General features: G+C 46.3%; 1 protein-coding gene across 2 annotated transcripts in view; it reads left to right on the top strand.

Annotated features, from left to right (window-relative positions):
* The window catches only part of tiam2a (TIAM Rac1 associated GEF 2a), a 90,910-nt gene that overhangs the window by 33,695 nt on the left and 33,282 nt on the right, over nt 1–23,933 (top strand). Inside the window, exons 4-14 of one of the 2 annotated variants that reach the window (XM_056295562.1) lie at nt 1,471–1,930; nt 4,470–4,642; nt 8,032–8,256; nt 11,459–11,644; nt 12,066–12,209; nt 15,298–15,354; nt 20,996–21,184; nt 22,097–22,201; nt 22,341–22,419; nt 22,633–22,722; nt 22,861–23,067. In XM_056295562.1, the coding sequence (XP_056151537.1) occupies nt 1,471–1,930; nt 4,470–4,642; nt 8,032–8,256; nt 11,459–11,644; nt 12,066–12,209; nt 15,298–15,354; nt 20,996–21,184; nt 22,097–22,201; nt 22,341–22,419; nt 22,633–22,722; nt 22,861–23,067 (1,915 nt within the window). The remainder of the gene's footprint in view (nt 1–1,470; nt 1,931–4,469; nt 4,643–8,031; nt 8,257–11,458; nt 11,645–12,065; nt 12,210–15,297; nt 15,355–20,995; nt 21,185–22,096; nt 22,202–22,340; nt 22,420–22,632; nt 22,723–22,860; nt 23,068–23,933) is intronic. The other variant, XM_056295561.1, reaches the window with a different exon arrangement.

Raw genomic sequence — 23,933 nt, 5'->3', positions numbered from 1 at the left:
AAATCATGACCCCAAGAATCTAAATCAAATCGTGAGATTCTGAAAGAGTCCTACTTTTTATCTGGTGAATATACTGCAAAGGCTTTTTTTTGGGGGGGGGGGCTCTTGAATTAAAAAATCCCTGAGGTACTTTCAAATGAGAAGCGTTCACTCAAAGGAAAAAAAATCCCAAACTAAATAGAATACCATTTATGGTAATACCCCGCCTCTCAGTGATAAACTGAGCCAGGCTGTAATTTTGGATGCAAATGCTTTAATCACAGAGTGTGAATCATCGTAAACTGTAAATGAGTGTGAATTTCTAGCTGAACCTATCATAATTTATTTGGGGATGAATCAGGGCTGAAGTGCCATGATGAAATGTCACTGTTAGTTGGAGTGACTCGGCAAGACCACGAGGTCTTCCTCTACGTGCCCATGGCAGGGTCTTAAACCTGGATTTCTTCGATCCCACTGGGGCCACTTGGTTAGGCAGTCAACCCTCATGGCCATATATCTTCAAGGGTTGGTCACACTGCCTCCTTTCAACGGGTTGACCAAAACCAGGAGCTCCTCCAGCTCTGATTCCCCTTCACCTGGGCTCCAGGGCTCCTTTGAGGGTTTAAAGGTCATACCGCAATCCCAGAGCCAAAGACAGAGGGGCCGGTAATGAGAAGCAGCTGGAGAAAGCAGAGATGATGAAGAAAGAGGGTGATAAATTAGGGCTGTGGTGGCTGAAAGAAATTAAAGTTAGACTTGAGAATGGCCTATTCTGAACACTACTTCCCCCTACTCTGTGCTGACACAGAATGAACACATGTTGATGCATATGCCAGTTATTCTAGTCTTATGCTGCTGAATTAGGCCATGGTGAAATCTTTGCAGCTAATGCAACGGAAATTTAGGAGGAATACAAATGGTAAAATATGGATGGAGACATGGAAGCAAAAGATCTAAAGCCACAAACCAAAAAGGTGGAATTCAGCATTTAATTAAGTTACCACTGGAGAATAGGTGGCAGTCTAATCAAGTTTAGGTAGGCTGATGTTAGCCGTGAAGGAGTACAGTTTTTATCAGGTGTTCTCTTCGGAATTTGGGGAGCCACAGCAAATCTCAAATGATACATTTTTCTCGGCCTCAGGGTTCCCACCCATCCAGGTGCCGTCGCATAATAATTTGGCCCACTTTCTCCGCGTAGCAATGGTTTTGAGAGTGTAACACTGCCTTTGAAGTGGGGCTGTTTTGATTAGATGTTTCAAGTTCCCTTCAAAATTTGGTGTCCTGGCCTGCGGTGCTTTGAATAGAGGACAGCATTTTGTTTGTCCTGATGTTACTCTTTTAGTTTTTCCTTATCGTTTGCTACTTGTCTTTGCTCAGTAGTAGGCACTTCTGTTTATCTCTCCATCTTATGGACCCGTCTTCTTTTTCTTTCATTCTCCCCCACGCATCCTCTATGTCTTCCCTCTTCTCCACTCTTGTCTGCCTCACCAGGAGCCCAGGTACAAAGACCCCACTGAGGCCTTTGACAGTGGGGTTGATGGCCTGACGGTAGATACCAGCTCCCCCTCCCAGGTCTCCAGCCTTCTCTGGTTTCCAGGGGCCTCCAGGGCCCAATCATCAGGGGCCCTTCACCATGCAACCAGTGATGCCCTCCGCCAGAACATTTATGAGAATTTCATGAGAGAGCTGGAGACTGGCACTGGTCAGGGGAGTGGAGGAGGGGGAGCAGGTGAGAGGAGAGATCCGTCCACGGGCACCGAGGAGGGGGAGAGCAGCAGTGAGTCTGCCGAGGGCTCCTTGGAGGAGCTGGACCTGCTGTTTGAGAAGGAACAAGGGGTGGTGAGACGTGCTGGCTGGCTTTCCTTCAAACCTCTTCTGACCCTGCACAAAGACAGGAAGCTGGAGCTGGTGACCCGACGCAAGTGGAAACAATACTGGGTGACCTTGAAAGGTGAGCTGGGCATGTTTGAGGGTAGTGGAGTTGGTAAGGGCAGCTGCTCTTTCAAATCTAGTAATTTCATCCAACTGTTTCCTTGAAGTTGAATTGGAAAAATATGGTGGTGACTAATGTGTTATCCTTAAAAAAAATGGTTGGAAGCCCAAGTCAAGAGCTGCTTCATCTTAAGTGAAGGTTTATTATTGAATTTTGAAGAGAGGGCAGGGACTTCATTCTCACTGGGTCCAATGGAATCACGTCCCTGGACATAGCTATACACATGCCAAAGAGTGATCCTTTTTATTTTCCATTGCAACCCTTAAAGCTTACAGTGAATTATACTGTTTTTATTTACTGGCTGAATGGATCAGCTTCATGCCATCAAATGCAAGTGGTCTTTTGTATGTTATCATATGTCCAGTGGTGCTTGAAAGTTTGTGAATCCTTTAGAATTTTCTATATTTCTGCATAAATATGACCTAAAACATCGTCAGATTTTCACACAAGTCCTAAAAGTAGATAAAGAGAACCCAGTTAAACCACTGAGACAAAAATATTATACTTGGTCATTTATTTATTAAGAAAAATGATCCAATATTACATATCTGTGAGTGGCAGAAGTATGTGAATCTTTGCTTTCAGTATCTGGTGTGACCCCCTCCCCATGCAGGAATAACTGCAACTAAGCATTTCTGGTAACTGTTGATCAGTCCTGCACATCGGCTTGAAGGAATTTTAGCCCATTCCTCCGTACAGAACAGCTTCAACTCTGGGATGTTGGTGGGTTTCCTCACATTAGCTGCTCACTTCAGGTCCTTCCATAACATTTCGATTGGGTGAAGGTTAGGACTTTGGCTTGGCCATTCCAAAACCTTAACTTTATTCTTCTTTAACCATTCTTTGGTAGAACGACTTGTGTGCTTAGGGTTGTTGTCTTGCTGCATGACCCACGTTCTCTTGAGATTCAGTTCACAGACAGATGTCCTGACATTTTCCTTAAGAATTCACTGGTATAATTCAGAATTCATTGTTCCATCAATGATGGCAAGCCGTCCTGGCCCAGATGCAGCAAAACAGGCCCAAACCATGATACTACCACCACCATGTTTCACAGATGGGATAAGGTTCTTATTCTGGAATGCAGTGTTTTCCTTTCTCCAAACATAACGCTTCTCATTTAAACCAAAAAGGTCTATTTTGGTCTCATCCATCCACAAAATATTTTTTCAATAGGCTTCTGGCTTGTTCACGTGATCTTTAGCAAACTGCAGATGGGCAGCAATGTTCTTTTTAGAGAGCAGTGGCTTTCTCCTTGCAACCCTGCCATGCACACCATTGTTGTTCAGTGTTCTCCTGGTGGTGGACTCATGAACATTAACATTAGCCGCTGTGAAAGAGGCCTTTAGTTGCTTAGAAGTTACCCTGGGTTCCTTTGTGACCTGGCTGACTATTACATGCCTTGCTCTTGGAGTGATCTTTGATGGTCGGCCACTCCTGAGGAGGGTAACAATGGTCTTGAATTTCCTCCATTTGTACACAATCTGTCTGACTGGATTGGTAGAGTCCAAGCTCTTTAGAGATGGTTTTGCAACCTTTTCCAGCCTGATGAGCATCAACAATGCTTTTTCTGAGGTCCTCAGAAATCTCCTTTGATCTTGCCATGAAACACTTCCACAAACATGTGTTGTGAAGATCAGACTTTGATAGATCCCTGTTCATTAAGTAAAACAGGGTGCCCACTCACACCTGATTGTCATCCCGTTGATTGAAAAGTCCTGACTCGAAGTTCACCTTCAAATTAACCGCTAATTCTAGAGGTTCACATACTTTTGCCACTCACAGATATGTGATATTGGATCATTTTCCTCAATAAATAAATGACCAAGTGTAATATTTGTGTCTCACCTGTTTAACTGGGTTCTCTTTATTTACTTTTAGGACTTGTGTGAAAATCTGATTATGTTCTAGGTCATATTTATGCAGAAATATAGAAAATCTTAAAGGGTTCACAAATTTTCAAGCACCACTGCACGTGATTGTGTGTATGAATCTGTATGCGTGTATATGCAAGTGCATGGGTGCAAGCATGAATGTTTGTCCTTCCACCCACAATGCTCTCAAGTGAAGAGCACCTCATGAAATTCACATGTTCCTTGATGTTTTCTTTGCTGCAAAGACATTTGTTTCATATTTGTAATTCCAAGCAGTCGTTAAAAGGTTTTGTGCTTATGTTTGGTTTCAATACTGCTCCATCCTGCAAATTGTTGAGTCCTGCTGAACACTGTTTTTAACATTTTCTGTCACACACTTTAAGACATAACACACAACTGGGCCAAGGTTGTCAAAAGTAGAGTTATGCTGGCTGGAAGCAGCTCGCAGCTTAATGATCTGCCTTACAGAATTTTCATCCTATGTTTTCTCTCTCTCTCTCTCTCTCTCTCTCTCTCTCTCTCTCTCTCTCTCTCTCTCTCTCTCTCTCTCTCTCTCTCTCTCTCTCTCTCGTTTCTGTCTACCCTCTCCCTTCCTCTACCTCAACTCTCTCCCCTTCTTCCAGGGTGTACTTTGTTGTTCTATGAGACCTATGGTAAGGGCTCTCCAGAGCAGGAACTGTCTCCTCGCTATGCCCTGCTGGCTGAGGACAGTATTGTTCAGGCCGTCCCCGAGCACCCAAAGAAGGAGAACGTCTTCTGCCTCAGCAACACATATGGAGACGTGTACCTCTTCCAGGTGAAGCACACCAGCACACACTTAACTGTACAACGTGGATGACAACCCTTCACTTTCCGTATTACAAATGGCTCTCCCCACGCCTTGGCAAATGTTAAGAGCTCCAACAGGGCTGAATGTTTCGCATACCCTCTAGGCTTGTGCTGATTGGCAATAGGCTCATATCGATGATTGAAAGGATGATCGACGATAGGTTTTCCCTACGCCGATATTACGGGGATTTTAACCAACTTACTATCCGTTCTAAGATGTTATGAAAATAATCTCTAGAATCTGCACCCTACTGTGCATTTAGAGATGTTTCTGGTGGAGCGACATGTCTGCCCGCTGAGCCCTGTTAATCAACACGAGTGACGAGTGAATATTAAATCCTTAATTACAAACCAGTTTGCCATCTCTTTTCCATGGACGTGACACCCCGCATCTCTGTTCTCCATATGCCTGCTCATGAAGCCTTTGCTCTGCACTCTATAGGAGTAGTTAATATTATGGATATGATTTGGATTGTGATTAAAGATAAGATAATAATGTTAAACGTAACATGATGCTGTGATATTGTCACACCAAGCACAGACACACAGAATTTTAAAAGGGCGCCGTCTTTTGAATAGAGGAGACATTGCTATTAATGTTTAAATATTCAAATAAAATGTTCACACCTTCATAAATACCTGTTCATGTAACTTTCACTGTATTGCTTGCAGAAAGCTTAAAGGGTCGATTATTTCAAAGCTCCGTCAGATGCTGAGCCACGCTCAAAATGATTCGTTAACATCTTTAATCCAAATTAAATTCTAGCATTAATAATAACTTAAAAGATATAAATAATATAAAATGTAAATAATAAAACATATAAAATATAAACAATAAAAAGATAAATATAAATAATAAAGTATAAATGATAAAGAAATTTTAAAAAAATGCCCACCCTCGTGCCACCCCCTGGCGATTGGCTCGCCTATTGGCAATCTTGGGTAGCCACGATTGGACAATATGAAAGTGGAAAATGATCACCCACCCCTAATGCCCCGTGTCTGAAGAGTTAGTTTTTACATTGCTGAATTTTTTATTGGGCTCTCCTGCTTATACATAATGTAATGTACATAATGGCAACAGATGTGGTCTAGTACATGGATATAGCAGCTCAGCATAACAAATTAACCTTCCACATCACTCAACATATGACACTTACAGATGCTGTTCTGAGGAAAGTCACAAAGCACTCTCCCCCTGCAAGCAGGGAGACGTTCGGTAAAGAGAATGGAGTGAATTTGAAATGCACAGATGTTATTTTCTCTTCACTTAAATCTACGACAATAAATCATCGACTTTTAAAAATGACTGCAAAAGCAAAGCCCAGAGTTGTTCACATAAGCGGGTTGACTGCATTACATTTGGACATTGTGCTTACTGAGCCATTTTACTGCTGAATGTAAGCTCAGCCTTGGTGCTTGCCTTGTTGCCTGGTCCACTGCTGATTATGAGCTTGTGTGAGTTCTGCATGTGAAATCCCACTAGTGATGTCCAGACTTGGGTCTAATAAAATGCTGCAGTGGAGCTGATATGACCCCAGAGAGCATGCAGGGTGAAAATCGCCGCCATAAATTGAAGACCGCCGAGGTTCCATCTCTTGACTTTCCGCCCGCTTGGCCTTGTTTCCATGAGTCATTCTCTGAGGAGGTTGATCAGATCGCTAAATGTGTTGCTGGAGAGTAAGTCACTTAAGAAAGACCAGCTGGAGACTAAGTCACTTAAGAAAGACTAAGCACGATAACCATGCAAAAATATATTTGATATAGATAGTACAGTTCAAAACACCACTTTAGTTTCATTTTTTTGGGTTAAAAACTGATCAATTATTTACAGACGTCAGTAGAAGCCTTGCCCTCTTCTTTTTTCATGAGCTGTACATGTTGCGTAAAGCTTCAGTGAAGTGTTCTTCACTGATTAGTTATCAATCCATTTAATTTTGATGCTTTTATATGACCAACATACAGTCGTCAAATGGGACCATCAGTGAGAAGATCAGATATTGCCATATAATGATTCCAAATGGGATTCCCTGGGAAATCTGACAAAACAATTGGGATATATAACTACATAACTACCTAATAGTTGTATATCTTTAGCTGTTTTTCAAAACGCTACTACATCTCTCACTCGTTTCCTCATAACATAACCACCAGAGGGTGAATGTAGATCTTTGTGACAAAGAAGTTGTTCTTCCGCGACTGCTTTTGTCCATACTGTCATGCATAGTCAACAAAAAAATCTTTACCTACTTGTGACAGCTTTAAATTTGATGGTACACAGGTATAGGGGATGGAGGTTTTGCTCTTCAGAATGCCTCATGAATTTGGCCCCAGATAACCATGTTACCACGGTGATGACACCATGGGGAAAATGCAGGAGGATTATCACACCAGCAAAATGCAACCCTTGCTTTTCCTATGAAATTGCTTTTAAATAACATCCATCCATCCATTGTCCAAACCGCTTATCTGAATTCGGGTCGCGGGATGCTGGAGCCTATCCCAGCAGTCACTGGGCAGCAGGTGGGGAGACAACCGGGACAGGCCGCCAGTCCATCGCTGGGCCATTGTATTCGAGCATTGTAGTGCATTGTATTCATCCCATGAAATTATTTTGTATAAGTCTCTTTAGAATGTAAGACGCAGTACCAGCCAGACAAGTAAAAAAACAGCGACTTATAGTCAAGGAAAGACACTAATTAATAATTAATTTGTAATTAGTAGTTAATTCAACACTTATTACACAAAGTTGGGCTTGCTGGACAGACATGTTAGGATCAATGGCTGGAGAAGAGCCATTTTAAAGTTCATCGGGCAGGCGACCAGGCAGTGTAGAGGTCTATTCCGTTGCTTACCAACACGGAGATCTCTGGTTCGAATCCCCGTGTTACCTCCGGCTTGGTCGGGCATCCTTACAGACGCAGTTGGCTATGTCTGCAAGTGGGAAGCCGAATGTGGGTATGTGTTCTGGTCGCTGCACTAGCGCCTCCTCTGATCAGTTGGGGAGCCTGTTTAGGGGGGAGGGGGAACTGGGGGGAGTAGCATGATCCTCCCATGCACTACGTCCCCCTGGCGAAACTCCTCACTGTCAGGTGAAAAGAAATGGCTGGCGACTCCACATGTATTGGAGGAAGCATGTGGTAGTCTTCAGCCCTCCCCGGCTCAGCAGAGGGGGTGGAGCAGTGACCGGGACGGCTTGGAAGAGCTGGATAGTCAGCCAGGTACAATTGGGGAGAAAAAGGTGGAGAAAAAAAAATTCATCGGGCTTTAAATCTCTAGATGTATCACCTCCCCAGAGACACAGGGCAATACCTCACTACTTTGGCCATTCTGACACGAGTCTTCTCCCCATCTTAGGCCAGTAACCAGACCGACCTGGAGAACTGGGTGACAGCTGTCCATTCTGCCAGCGCCTCTCTGCTGGCCAAGCGCCAAGGCAAGGAGGACACGGTGCGTCTGCTGCGGAGCCAAGTCCGGGGCCTTCTGCAGAAAATTGACATGGATGGGAAAATGAAGAAGATGGCCGAGCTGCAGCTGACTGTGGTCAGTGACCCCAAGAACCGCAAGGCCATCGAGAACCAGGTGAGGAGAGGGGGATGGAGTGAGAATAGAAGAAGAAGAATGATCCTAGTGGTCGTTATGGTGTTGAAAGAGGCAGGAGTGGGTTTTGGTGATAGTGATGATAGTGTTTGGAGGTGTTTTGACTGGTTTGTGCAAAATGTCATTGATTGGCAATCGTGTGTTACAAGCAGTAGCAGGTAGATCAGTGTCCATACTGTATAAGGATGCTTTTTTTTTATAGATTTTTGCGTACAGAGCCGCTGTATACTACTATTCCACATGATGTGCTGAGAAACCACATGACGTGCCCCATTTTTCATGATTTTGTGACTGCGGTGACAAAAGCCTTCACTGTATTTTGGGCTGTGGGTGGGAGAAATGACCTAAATGCACCAGTCCCCAAACGCATCCCCAGGGCCCTGGGGAGCTGCAAGCTCCCATAGCATCAGACTGAGTTTCCAGATGTTTCCTGGTAATGGGCTCTCAACATGCATTATCCTCCCCCTCCTCCTCACAGCCTGAGGGAGGAACCAAAGCAATGACAGCTAGTGCTGTGCTTTAGCCTATACACAGTAAATAATAGGCTGTCATAAAAAGTCTTAATTGAGACTCTTATTTCAGGCTAGAAGTAAATTAATTTGTATTGATTATGGAATATTGGAGTTTATGACTGATTTGTCAGGGGTCATATTCAAGGTGGTCATTGGTTTCAATGGATTTCATGAAGGACTTAATGTCAAATTCTAGAGTTGCAGGACCGTCTCAGTGCTTAATTGTGACGAATGAGCAGCAGTTGTCTTTCTGAGAGATGACAATAAATAGCTTGCAGCATTTGAGCCCGAATGGAATAAGACAGCCTGTCTACCAGACTGACCGTGTGTGTGCATGCATGTGTGTGCATGCGTGCGTGTGCATACGTGCGTGCATGTGTGTGCATGTGCACTCATGTGTGTGATTGTATCTGTTTCTAATTAGTCAGTGTGCCACCTCGGGACAGACAAAGAAACAGACTGGTATGGAGACAATGATGGGGTCAGAGGGATATGGGGCAGGAATTGGCCTCTGACACAGGCAGCCCAAGGCTGGTGATGGATTTATGGTGTGTGTGTGTGTGTGTGTGTGTGTGTGTGTGTGTGTGTGTGTGTGTGTGTGTGTGTGTGTGTGTGTGTGTGTGTGTGTGTGTGTGTGTGTGTGACAGAGAGAGAGAATGAGCACCAAGAGGGCACGTCTTTGATGTGCCCCCACCCCCATGTCTACTGAAATCAGTGCCAGCAGACCTTTTTGAAGTCTGCTTTTGCCCCCCTTTTACACACACACACACACACACACACACACACACACACACACACGGACTGAAGTTCCAGTGAAGGACTCTTGGATTAGGGCTTTTACAGAGAGATCTGGGGGCAGTTGTTAATGATGATCTGTTAAGAAAAAAGTAGAATTTCTTCCTCGCCTAATGGCTGTACAATGGAAGAAAATCAGTTCTTTATCAGGGCCAGATGGATCCTAACATGCCCTCCCTTTCAATCATGAGTCCCTCTCTGCATCGATGCAGGCCCGCCAGCTCTACTGAAGAACAGACAGACAAACATAAGCGCATGGCATGTTGTCTGTAAATAAATTGGAAATGTCAAACCATGAAGTTGAAGGAGGTATGTTTTGTTTGAATATCAAACTAATGCTTCAAATCATGAGTCATCAAGTCTTACTGGAAGATTTGTGTGTCAGAAGTATGTTAAACATCTCTGTATAAGTAACTCCTATTTCACAGATCAGACCGCAGTAATATGAGAGTTGTATAGTCATATGCAGTTAAATAGGTTTCAGGGTCGGAAAATGGCGCCTCCTTAAAATCGGTCTCTCCTTTTGGGGGAAGAGGTTTATCTAATCTTCTCAGTAATACCTCCGATACCATCTGCAGTTGTCGGTTCCCGCCGACGGTACAGTTACGGCATACCTAGTCTGACATCTCAACAACTGGAAAATCCTATAAAAGCAATGCATCACAGATGCTCGTTTTATATTTTCAGTTGACTTCAAAACTAACGTTATGTGGATCTGCGCTCATCCTTAAATTGATCAGGCATAATTCGTGACACTTTTATTTCATACCCCCCCCCCCCATTGTTGACACACATGACATTGAAGATTTATTTGTCAGGTGGGAAATGCTGTGTACATTCTGAACTGTTGTCTCCGTGGTTTCATTTCAGTATGAAAATAAAGGCTGAATTCCATCAGCTGAAAGCATGGCCCCTTAACTGAGGCCAGCTGCACAGCTATATATGTGTTTCATGGGCGAAGGGTGTTTTTTAATAGGCTTAACACATAGCACTGTATTGGTCCCATAGTGTTTTCTGTGCAGGTTCTTTGTTTGAGACGCTTGGAATGTCAGGGGTCTATGAGTCCCCCCCCCCCCACCTCCCCTGAGCTCCTTCCACCTCCCCCTCACCAAGTCATGCCTAAACCTAAAGAATGCCTCCAGTGCAGATGAGATTTACCAGGACAGCTCCATAGGGCATCCTATTGTAAATGAACTCAGTGCAGAAGAGCCTTATTAAAGTCATCCTTATGGAGCGCTGTTTAACTGCAGGATTCTCATTAAACCAAGTCTCCAGTCAACAAAATAAGCACCTCCTCGTGCTTTACATAGTGCGAAGAGGGGAGGGGGGTGTTCTCTCTTAACACAGTGGGGGGGGGGGACATGGTGGGTTAGCGGGTGGTTTCTGAAATGTCACCCCACCCCCCTCCAGCCTCACTACACTTTTACTACACTTACATTAGTTTTAACTACACACACACACAAACACACACACACACACACACACACACACACACACACACACACACACACACACCGAGTCATTCTTCCCCAGATATGCAATCAGCTTTAACTATCAACTCACCACTAACTTATGTGCCCTCCTCCACTAACATCTGTAAGCAATCGCATCTTGATGGAATTCACTCTCCTGACCTGAACCCACCCCTACCCCCCCCCCTCCCCAGCTCTCCTCTCTTTGTGTTTCCCACTTCTTTCCTATTCCATCCTGCCCCTCTCCCAGCCGACCCTCTCTGGCTCCATCTATCACCCCTTTTTACCTTTCTTCTCTTCACCCCACCCCCCACACACACACTACTGTGGATTTATTGTCAAGAACCATAAAGTAATAATCCTAATCCTAACAAATCCCCTGCTCTCCCATTTTCGCTTTATCAGATCCAGCAGTGGGAGCAGAACCTGGAGAGGTTTAACATGGACCTGTTCCGCATGCGCTGCTACCTCGCCAGCCTGCAGGGCGGAGAGCTGCCCAACCCCAAGAGCTTGCTGGCCACGGCCAGCCGCCCCACTAAAACCACCTTGGGACGCCTGGGCATCTTCTCCGTCTCCTCTTTCCATGCACTGGTGAGGAACACGTAGGACAGGGCCGGCAGGAAGAGATGACTCACGAACTCATGAATTTATTTTTATATTTGTCCCTCTTGAATATGAGTTCAGATCGGAACACGATGAAGTGAGACGGCAAGCTTGGACTCCCTTTTGACTTCATGTGTATATAAAGATTCAGTCCACGGAAGCATTGGACCAAGAGTGTCTGGTGTTAGGATGGTTGACCAAGCTTTCTTTTTAAAATGGTCTGTCTGTTTAGACATGGTGCTTCAGTCTGAAATTGTCTGAAGTGTTGAAAATCTTTTAAATGCTTCTTAAATTTTCTCTAAATCAGAGTATAGACTACACACTCAAGAACTCTAACGTAATCTAGGTTGAATGGTCAGATGCACATACATTTCTTTGAGCCCTGATGATGATGTGTGTGCGTGTTTAGATCTGTTCCAGAGATGAAGCCACGCTAAGGAGGCGCTCGGTGTCCCTGACGTGCAAGCAACACAAAAAAGGCCTTTTCTCTTCGCTCAAAGGCCTGGACAACCTCACCAAGAGAGGCCGCGAAAAGAGGCCTTCTGCATCTCAGGTGTGGCTGAGACAACCCACATGCACCTGCCTCCACACATGAACCCTACACACGTGTACACCCTCATTCGGGATGCACGAATGCAGACGTGCACACCACCAACACGTGTTTTTGAGCCAGACACGACATACTAAATGTATAACCGTCACACTCCGTGTGTACTGTACATATAAAGTAAACTGAAAACATATCGGCTCCCTGGTTGCTCATGTTGTGCCTGCAGTGGCCCGGAGAGCAGCGTCTCGAGGACGGCCACACTTCGAACACATTTAGCCTCATAGGTGTTGTTTTTTGGGTTTTTTTTTTAACTAGAAACATATGAACCCCCCTCTCCCAATTTTTAATAATCTAAAGAAAAATCCCACCAGCGTAAACCCTGGGGAACATTCCAAACCCGGGTGCAGGGGGTTGGGGTGGGGGGTATCTAAATCCTGTCAGGTTAGTAATTAGACCCATGCAGGCTGGTTATTTATTGATGCTGGAATCCACCGCGTCCTCCGCTGTAGGTACCACTCTGGAGAATACACTTCACTAGGTGGTCTATTTTAAGATTCGGTATAGGAAACAGTCATTTTCTCCTCTCTCCCGCCAAGTCTTTAGTGGGACACCATTCATTAGATAATGATCGGGGGAGGGGGGTGTGAGGGTAGTGAAATATGCCTTTGATCGTCCTCATCTTCCTTCGCTTTCCTTAAATTGTTGTCTGGGAAAAAAATTAAAATTGCTGGTTGTCTGTGCACCTCAGAAAGTGCGACGTGTGTCCAAAGAAATGTGCAAAACAAACTGGCTCGGGCCTTTTTCACGCGGCCCCTCCAACCCGCCACCTGTTCTGCCATGTTTATGCGTTTGCCTCCCTTTTGTAGAGGGTGCTGCGTGTGTGCGTGCGTGCATGTCTGCGTGCATGTGTTTGGGAATTGTGTGTGTACGCCTCCCTGCGTGTGTGTTGTTATTTTTCCGGGGACCTCCAGCTGGGCAGCCTAATCAGGCCCTGTTCCATTTCGCAGTGCAGAGGGCCGAGGTGGCGCTGCAACACAAAGATGAATTATTAAAAGCCATATGTGGTAGACAGCAGGCTCTTCCTCTCGCCTCAGCCCAGCAGCCACCAGCAGATGGCTGTTATAAAGACACCAAATATTGAACAGCCTTGTATTTTTCTCACCCGCCGCTCCATCAACCGACCAGGTTCCCCTACTCTGAAAGATTGGTTGGTGTTATTCTGGTCATCTCCAGTGGAGGCACATGAAGCCGAGGACCAGTGATTGATCCCAGAGGAAGTTCAGAGCGATAGGTTTTACTTTGCTCAGAGGTCGCATATGTCGTAGTGCAAGTTTGGTTCTCTGATGGGAGGGAAATCCAAGAGTGAACGCTTTGTATGGCGTCATCACCTATTCCCCAGCCCCTGGGTCCGTCCTCCCACGGGGAGCTGACGTGACACGTATTTTAACGCAGAGGGATTTGGACAGAGCGGCTCCAAACTCTCCTTTGGGCGCTATAAACTGATTTTCCTTTCTCAAGTCTCTCTGATCGTGATCCCCCGTTATGGTTTCTTGATTTCTTCTGAATTATGCGTCGTTCCTTTCTCTTTTATCCCCCCCCCCCCCGAAATGTAGGACACGCTCCTCTTTGTCGCTCCCCTTGTCTCTCTCAGCAAATCTCCCAAGCTTATTTGATATCTCCCACTTTTTCCCCCATTCCTCCCTCTCTCCTTCCATCGCTCTCCTCCTCTCCCGCCACCCTGTCTGTCTAAAGCTACTTCTCGGAGCATAAACATCAGAGCGCTAGCCAGCGGTCCTCTTCTCACAGTCCCCAGCCTGACTCATCTGTGTTGACTAAGCCTAAATCCCATTTACCACTCCGACACCCCGCTCGCACAACCTTGCTCCAAAGTCACCCACCACACACACACACACACACACACACGCACCCTCCCCTTTCTCCGTTGTGCCACTCATCCGTTTAAACGTGGCTACGTATAGCACAAGGAGTTGGCGAGTGACGGGAGTGGGAAGTGGGCCAGAAAGGTCTGAGGATTTGTGGGAGACGGGAGTCGGCAAAGAGTTCTAAAATTAGCGAAGCGGTGCTATTTACAGCCTCTTTACAGCCGTCCCTGTGTGCGGCGAGCCATTGGCGCAGAGATCAGCGGTGGGTTTCTCGGTGTCACAACAGGAGCTCGTAGCTTTTCTTGACCGTGAAACCGAAAGAAACGGCTCCTGTTGTTTGGGAGAGGGGGGAAATAATCTACTCTGGATTTCCTCCAACGGATCGTTGTCAAATAAAAAGAAGCAAACGCGGTGCTGTATGCCAAGTGCCCCCGTCAGCACCCTTTATCGCTGTGAGCCGTACCTTACCGACCCAAACATTTATTCAGAGGACTCTTTTCCCTAGAATAAAGATCCCCGGGGATAAAGGAGGTTGCCCCAGTAGATTTCACAGCAAACTATCAATCACGGCATCATACATGTAGCATTTTTGAGCTTATAATGGGGAAAAAAATCGACATTGTGTTCTGTTTCTTTTGCCCCCATTCCTTAATTTCTCTCATCTCTGTTGAGGTCAGGTCTGTGGAAACAACATCTCCAGCTTAACTGACGTCTATATAATATAATATGAAATAATCTAATAAACACAGGGAGAGATAGAGCGGGAGGTTGGAAGAGATCAGAGTGAGCGGCTCATAAAGCAAGAGGAGAGGCGGGTGGACAGATATAGAGACGAAGAGGTGGAGCACTTATCCTCTCTTCATCCGTGACTGGACTGGCTCTTCCTTTCATCTCTCTCCTCTCTGCCACACAAGAACACTTTCTCAGTGTATGAACACACACACACACACACACACACACACACACACACACACACACACACACACACACGCAGCATGCTACTACCAACGGACCTTCAAAGGCATGTGGAAACGGTATCAAAGCCCTCAACTAGTCCCGTGTAGTTTTTAATTAACCAGCTATAATAGCAGTGTGTCTGACACTTTGTTTCCATGTGTCCCTTGGTGCTTAATAGCTCATGACTCAATGTGTGTGGTGCCTCGCTGGCGAACCGGCTGTCTGATTGTCTGTTCATCAACTTGTTTCAGATCTTTGACGGCAACACCAGCGGTCAGCACTACTACCTCCCTCCCAGCAGCACCGAGGTGAGTCACGCACGGCATCTGTTAAGTGTCTCCAAATTTATCTTATGATAACTTTCTTTTTTGAAATCTAGTACCGTCAGTAATACCTGTCCTGATAGCCGTGGTGTGACAGTGATTTAGCTTGATCCTGGAGGTGAGGAATACGAAGGAATGAATGATCGATTTCAGCTGAAATAGCCGTGGCAGGAGCAGGCCTCCTGTGACTTTGACCTCTGTCGTCCTTCAAGGTTATGATGGCAGACTGTAATGATGTTTTCTACACACGTGGGGTGTGTGTGTGGGTGTGTGTCTAGCCTGTCTGTCTGTCTGTCTGTCTGTCTGTCATCTGTATGTATCAATTGTAGAGGATCAAAGCAGAGATTCCTTTCAGGTCTATCTGCAGGTGTTGACAAGACAGACAGACACGCACACACAGACAGACAGACAGACGGACATCGTATTTGACAAGAGACTCACACACACGCACACAAACACCCCAGAGGTAGAATACTGTGTTACGATAGTCTGGACAAGTCCCCCATTACGCAATATGAGTGAGATAATGTTGGGTGTTGAGTTTAAGTGTTGAACAGAAGCTTGGAAGGGAAAGCAGTTGTGCGAATACGTAAGGCAAACTGTGAATGAAGGAGTGGTGTGAATTCTGGCCATCGCAGCAGCCGGTCATAACGGCAGCATTCAGGGACCTCACTCTCTGGCTATTAGGCTGTAGCGTGGAAAGTGTGAAATGTTGCCTTCTCTTTGCTCCAAGCCTCGCTGCCGCCTTCCCGCCTTCCTGCTCTCCTTACAGAGATGCCGTTGTCTTTCTGTTTTCCCTGCACTTTTTCCCCTTTTTCTCTTTGCGTCTATTGGTTTCCCACCTTCAGACCGTGTCCTCACAGAGTCGATTAAGTTCCTCAGAGGACAGCGCATCTGGACGGTGTAGCAGTCTATTCCATTGCATACCAACACGGGGATTGTCTGTTCAAATCCCCGTGTTACCTCCGGCTTGGTCGGGCGTCCCTACAGACACAATTGGCCGTGTCTGCAGGCAGCAAGCCGGATGTGGGTATGTGTCCCGGTCGCTGCTCTAGCACCTCCTCTGGTCGGTTGAGGCACCTGTTCAGGGGTGGGGAGGGGGAACTGGGGGGAATAGCGTGATCCTCCCATGCACTACGTCCCTCTGGCGAAACTCCTCACTGTCAGGTGAAAAGAAGCAGCTGGCGACTCCACATGTGTCGGAGGGGGCATGTGGTAGTCTGCAGCCCTCCCCGGATCGGCAGAGAGGGTGGAGCAGTGACCGGGATGGCTCGGAAGAGTGGGGTAATTGGCCAGATTAAGTTTGGGGAAAAAAAAGGGGAGGAGGCAGGATGTTGCTTTTCTGAGATTCCCATTCCACAGGATGTGATGATTCACGAAATGAAACGTGGTGAATGTGGCCAGTGTCAAAGCCACCACTGTTTATGGTCCAAGATTGGACCCAGAGAAAGGAAATGTCTTAGAAAAGAAAGAGAGCCCTCATTGGGATGTCATTTTCATGTGGCTCTGAACGTGTCATCCTCCTTTTAAGCCCCCCCCCCCCCACACACACACACACACACTGTGATTCTGGCCGGCTTGGGGCCGCCCCTGGCACAGCTCTAAAGTGGAGAAAGTCATTTGTTGTGAATGATGGCTGGCTGTCTTGGGTCATTAAGTAAGAAGGAGTTTCAGATGGCCGACCAAGTTACAGCAGTGTCAGAAAATTTCGGCTGGGGCGCCCCGGTAGCCGAATGGTTATGGTGCATGCCACAAAACGGCAGCGTCCCTGGTTCGATTTCAGCCAGTGACCTTTGTTGCATGGCGTACCCATCTCTCTCTCTCTTTCTTATTTCCTGTCTGCCACTTCACTATCCTATATCCAATAATGGCAACAAAAAAAGAAGAAAAAAAAAAGGAAAATTTGGGCTGTGATCGTGAGGTCTGGCAGGGGATACGGCAACAAAAACCATGGCTAAGACGCCGTCATGGTGAGTGACAAATAGGAGCACGGTAGAAAGTGACGACATCTTGGCGTGCCTGCTGTGGAACACAAACATGTCGACCACGTTCAAATCCTCCTCTTTTTCTTAAGGCAAAAACTTGCCGTCATTAATGCCAACTGCATGTTGTTGTTGTTTTTTTTACACAAGACTTGGAACGTTATTTTTCCCACCGTCATGGAGCGTGGTCGGTTGTAGGTTGTAGCCTCATTCAGACAAACGCACAATGTGACAGTCGCTCTTAAACTCACACGGTATGACAGAAGGATCTAGCCAGATTCCACCTTTTCCCCGTTATACAATGTGACGTGCAATAAGTGGTCAAGACGGCGGCAGTTGTGCAGTCTACAGGAGCCTCCGGTTAAAACATCCCTGTCGTATCCGGAGGTTTACGTGAGTGTGGGAAGCGACTCATTCCTGAAATCTATTTCGATTTAGTAGGGATTAGAGCTGTCCAGGGATGGAGGCAAGGAAGGTTGAAATGACAGTGAGGCGGGGAGGGAGGCTTGGGAAATTCTATTGATTTTTTTTTTTTTTTTGCCACCCCATGCAGTTCATCCTCTTCGTCTTGATGACTTTGCGTTCTGTCGTTGTTGTCCTGCCTCGGTCTCGTAAAGCCCCAGAATTACTCTATTAAGGAATCATTTTTCCCTAATCCTCTCAAGTCAAGTCAAGTGAAGGGTACGTGTTGTGTGCATGTGTGAGAGAGAGAGAGAGAGAGATGTTTACCCTCCAGCTTTCTCAGCGGGCTGCAGGTTTGTTGACCGTTGCTAAGACGGTAGGGAATACATTGTCTACCAGAGGTCGCCACGACTCTATCGTGCATAGCCTGTATGGGATTACGATGGGATGAACCTTTCAATACATTTGCTCCCTTGGCCTCCGTACACCTGTTTCTCCTTTTAAATCTACTCTATCCATCCACTCTCACTGTCGGACCTGAAGCAAAGCTGCAGTCGAATAGTCTTCAACTGTTATTACATGTGCCTGATTTTGCGTACCCCGGGAAGTGAAGTTCAGACTTCGATCCTTTCTCTTAATCAAGATCCAACCCAGCCCAACCAGTTTCCCGCCCAGCTTCTGTGTTGCGCAAGTACGATGAAACAGCTTTCCGGCTAACCGTTAAGTTTCCCTCCCCTTCGCCTTCCTCTACACACTGTGGGCTACTCCTCCAGGAAGAATGCCCCCCCCCGCCCCACCTTAAACCAGTGTTTTGTCTCTCGCCCTATTATTGTTCTGCTTTAACCTTGACTGCACCCCCCTCATCTGAAGCACCCTCGTCTCTCCTCCTCCACCACCACCTCTGCTCCCCTTTCCGTGCTCCACTGCCCATGAGTACCTTCACCCTCGACCCCGGCTCTCTGAGGCCATGCAGGGTGAGGAACGGCCATTGATGCCTGATGCCTGTGTGGACATTGCTGTTTATTGTCTCCGAGTGTGTGTGGGTGTGTGCACCGACGTGAGTGTGTCACAATATCTAAAAGAGGAACTTTTTAAGGTGGAGCTTCATGGAAATTGAGTGTCATGCCCCTTTAATAGACTCACTATAGGGAAATGGAAACGGGCAGAAGTAGTCCTCAGTTCCCTGTTCAGTGCTCTCTGTGTTGCTGTTTGAGGCCTGCGCCGTGGTATTTTGTGTTAGCCAGTTGCTAAGTGGAACAGAAAGGGTGTTTTCATGCTGCGGTCACTAAATGTCCGTTCCTCCACATTCCATCTTTAGAAGGTCCAGGGTGGAGGGATGGCTAGTTTCGAATTATTTCCGCACACACAAGAGGAATGACTCAAGTATGGGTTTGAATTATTTGGCTGAACACCCAAAACTTCGACATAGCTTTTCGCTCACTGTGTTTTATTTAGGCTGTATAGGATAGTCTGTCTGCCTCTTTCTTGTTTGTGCTTTCAGCAACACACACACACACACACACACACACACACACACACACACACACACACACACACACACACACACACACACACACACACACACACACACTCTGTACTTGTTGAAAGCTAGCACATGGAGAGACCTTAGACTTGGCCATGCTTTATGGAACATTGACCAGGCAACCGTCAGCCCGTTACAAACCTCTCCGACCATGAATGAGTGTACAGTTAGTCAGCCACCGGTCAGGTCATCGCAGGCTACCAAATCTTAGTTTTCCAGTCCCGTCATGCCTTGTTGCTCTGGGCACAAAAGGGGATGGTTATACAACCGGTTGTCATGGCAACTTTTTTTTCCCCTTCTCTCTCCCCCCCATCCTCAATTTTTAAACATGAGCTCACAGTCCTCAATGGGGTGGGGACAAGTTGGTGTTGTTGAAGTAGCAATGGCGTGTGCCGGCATCCCTAAAGGTTAGAAAAACTATTTCCCCAGAACATTGGTAGTCATTGACTACACCGACTGACTGGAGCATTTGTGGCTTTTATTTTGGCAGCGCTCTGTATGGTCTAGTCAAGGGGACGTGTCACTGGAAAAAGAGGTGAATGTTTGTCTGGACGCATGTTTTCCCCGGCCACGCTCGGCAGAATGCTGCTTTGTTGTCGTCGCCAGACTGCAGGGTTTGTGTTTGTGGGGGGTGTGTATGTGTTTGTGTTGGTCTGTGTGTGTGTGTGTGTGTGTGTGTGTGTGTGTGTGTGTGTGTGTTTAGCCAATGATCACATTCTGAATCAATGAGACCCCAGTTTAACACTCGGGCCTTTTGGGTCTCAGGGGAAAATGTCTCCCAAAGCGGTCCTGTTGAGACAGAATGACACATCAGCAACAGCACAACACACACACACACACACTGTTGTGGTCCTACAACACTATTAAAAGACCACTGTACTCGCAGGTCTAGTCACTAAGGCAGTTATCGTTCCCTTTAGTGTAGCTGAGAACAAGCGTTTCTGTTTGAATTGCTGAATCATTGATCGCTCTAACCTATGGGGTTTGGTACTCTTGTCACGATTAAGCATTTCGTCAAGATGCTGAGCCTCGGTAGTTGTGGTTTCAAGCCATGCTTTGGTGTGTCCCACAGCCCCACAATGCAGCAGTGGCCCTTTCCCCTCGAGAGACATGAAGTCGCAACCAAAACCCCGTAATGGCTGCCTGTGAGGCCCAGTGGCTGGCCTACCCCGGCATTAATACCCGAGTCAAACCTCACTGTGAGCGCCGCTGAGAAATAACGGCCTTCGGGTAGCACTCTTGAAAGGCTCACTGGTTTGTGTTTTTATTTGTCTTAGCTTTGCACTCAGCGATGTATTATGTGAGTGGCGCTTATAAGACCAAAATGAGTCCGTTCTGATGATGCGGGGCACTGGAAAACCCCAGACGATATCGTGTAGTCGTCACCTGCCAATAGTCGTATGTTCAATCCTCTTGTGTACATGGTCATTACGGGGACTATTATGTGGCGCAACTGGCGTCTTACGTTGTCAAATGAATTTCTGAAAGGCTAATTGTATGACATCTTAATTCCACAGCTTGAGCTGCGGCCAGGCTCCACATTTAGACTAATGGAGTTGTATTGATTTGTGTGATGTTACCCCCCACACACACACACACACAGTTTCTCTTGCTCTCGCTCCTGCATCTCCACTTACTTGAATGCTGAATTTCTGTCTCTCTCTTTCTCTCCACCCTCCCATCTCTGCTCCCCCAACAGAGGCTGGACGTGCTGACCAGCATCTACTCCATGTCGCCCCCTGAGGGCGGTGTGTGGGACAGCAGCAACGGTGGCGGTGTTGGCGGTGGGGAGGTGCTGACCTCTGTCTACATGCCAGACGGTGTGACGGTCCAAGTTCCTGTCAGAGGAGACCACACTGTTTCTGAACTCTTCTCCTCTGCCTGCAAGGTAGCGAAGGAGTGAAAGAAAGGGAAAAAAGCCACTTTATTTTGTCCTTGTACATGTTACAGTGAAATTTGTTTTAGGCATTTAATCCGTCCTGTTGTGTAGCAGCAGTGGGCAATGAGAGAATAGGAAAACTGGTCTGGAAAGCAAAAGAAATGTTTCCTTCCCTCTTTTTTAACTCATCTGTGGACAAGCAACATATTCTTCTCACTTTACCCACTAAAGTCTGTGCAGTGCACACGCTGTTGATGGAAAAACAATCTCAGTGTTTTTAGTGTGGGGTTATTTTGCTATAATTGAATTCATCCAACAACCACTGATGCCTCGAACTCTTTTTTTTTTTAATGATTTTTGTTTGTTTTCATACAAATGGCAGCATTAATTACTTTACACATGGGTAGCTGTATATGAAGAAATAATTTGCTTTTTTCCATTGATTTATACCTTCAGCGATCTCGCAGCAAATGCTTATTACATCTATATGAGTGAATCCATGGTCCTCTGGCTTGTGCGATCCAATAACATCCTGCTAATGGTTAGCCATTGTTGAAACATCTGTCACACAACCTTAAGTACTGTACACAAATTTTGTCAACTTAAGCCCTGGGCACTTGTAATGACACGCCCCATCATTCATTCTCCTGGTCCCACCCTGTCCCAAAGATGGGAGGTGGGGCTGCCGATAGATGGGCAGACAATGCGTACAAACAAACACACCTATTCCCTTTGGGTAAACACAAAACCAAGCTACCTTGTTTGTTGTTGTTGTCACACCATCTGACGTCGACAGGTAGTTCTCGTTGTGACCACCTGTTTTCATGTAGCGGCTGTTGGGTTTGGCGTCTCTGCATGAAATATAAATGGTTTTGTGCATGTGGGCTGTTGTCAGTTCAGGTTTTTGGTTCTTTGGTATAGGTGAAACAGCTGAATCCAAGCCTGCACTGCCTTCGACTGCACAGGCGTGTGGGACAGGACGTAGAGGTGCGATACCTGGCACCTTACGAGCTCCTCCAGGACATGGTAAGAAGACAAACCTACACACTTCTACATTCTCATATATATATATATATATATATATATGTGTGTGTGTGTGTGTGTGTGTGTGTGTGTGTGTGTTCGCTCTGACAGTATTTGTTACTTGTTTCCCTTCTCTCTGCAGATGCACGATCAGTTTGAGGTGTTTCCCATGAATGTCTTTACTCTGCTCATGAGCAGACCCAGTGGAACTGGTGACTTTGGTGAGCCAGAATGACAGTTGTTGTGAATTCACTTTCATGCAATTTCATGCTCGCATGCGAATCCTCAAATGGTCCCTGGCTGTCTGTTGTTATCTAATTTTCAGTCCCTGCGTGTCTCTAAATTCTAAATTTTGCTCTTGTGTTTCTTTCTGTCTCTACATATTTGTCTTCATCTCTCCATTTCATCTCTGACCCCCACCTCACCACCACCAGGCTTTGCGGTAACGGGGCACATAGATGTTCAGAAGAATAGCAGGATCTTCGTCAGTGAGGTGCTGCCTGATGGGATAGCTTTCCGTGAAGGTACCAGTCCAGTTCAGGAATGACACAAACGATGGCGCGTAAGAAATGACCTCGTCACATATGAGCTTTGACGTGCATTTTTCTTCCTTAAAACTTGCCTTTGTGTGTATGTGTGTGTGTGCGTGTGCGTATCCCCAGGTTTGCGCCCAGGTGACGAGATCCTGGTGCTGAACGGCCAGTGCGTGTCAGGTCTTGACTTGGCTCTGATCCAGACTCTGTTTGCCGAACACACCCTTCACTTGAGTCTGCGACGGGAAGGGCCTGTGTCTGCGGCGCTGGCATCCCAACACCACCTCGCCCCACCTCCCAGACACAACACACACCACCGCGCCAAGTCCTCCTCAGGTGGATATACAACTCCTGTTATGCACAAACACGGTCATCAACACGCTTGGACACGGAGCAGTGTATGACAGCCATTTAAAGACGACAAGAAACATCCGCCTAAATTACTTTGGTTACACACACCTTACACACAAACTACGTGAGAGGGGTGTGCAGACCTTGTAACTCATGGAGCCGCATTTATGTAAACTATCAAGTACAATAGATGTTAATCCACATGAAGTTCAGTTCATAAGCTTTACATGACCCTCTGGGTATGGTAGTGTTTGCCCCAGTGCTGAGTGGTTGAACCAAGTTTACTCCATTGCACTGGAAAAAATCTGAATGTGTGTCATCATGGTGGGCAATGACAACCATTTTGCCAAGCTAGCAGGTTAAATGTTGTTATGACCACTGTTGTCGGTCTTCAGTCATGTCTGTGTTTGCTGAGAACTCTGAATGAGTGTTCACATCTCATCCTTAGTTCACGACCACACTTACCTGCTAGAGATCTGCACTTCCATAATGCAAACCTACCGACCCCTATCAGGCTTAAATTAAAGATGGCAAAACAGCAGAAAGTTGTTGAGACATTTCACATCTCTGTCCCGCCCCGGGCGTGTCTCTTGACCGGAGATGACTCATTAGCGGTGTGATTTTATTCTTCCCTTGTCGGCCTGTTTTAAGCTCTGTGTGAAGACACGATGTCAAAACTGAACGCCGAGGTCGTCCGTGTAGCCGGACAAACACAGCTGGTGCCTGACTAATTTGAGGAAGTATTTTTTAAAATCTTATCGGGTCGGTCATGGTGTTTTGAATGTAAGGGAAATACTGCCAAATAAAACTGGATTCTGCAGCAGTTTAATTTCTTCACAGATATGCCCGAG

Source organism: Lampris incognitus, chromosome 16 (assembly GCF_029633865.1).
Source record: "Lampris incognitus isolate fLamInc1 chromosome 16, fLamInc1.hap2, whole genome shotgun sequence".
NCBI classification, from domain to species: Eukaryota; Metazoa; Chordata; class Actinopteri; order Lampriformes; family Lampridae; genus Lampris; species Lampris incognitus.
This window is presented reverse-complemented; position numbering and strand designations above follow the sequence as displayed.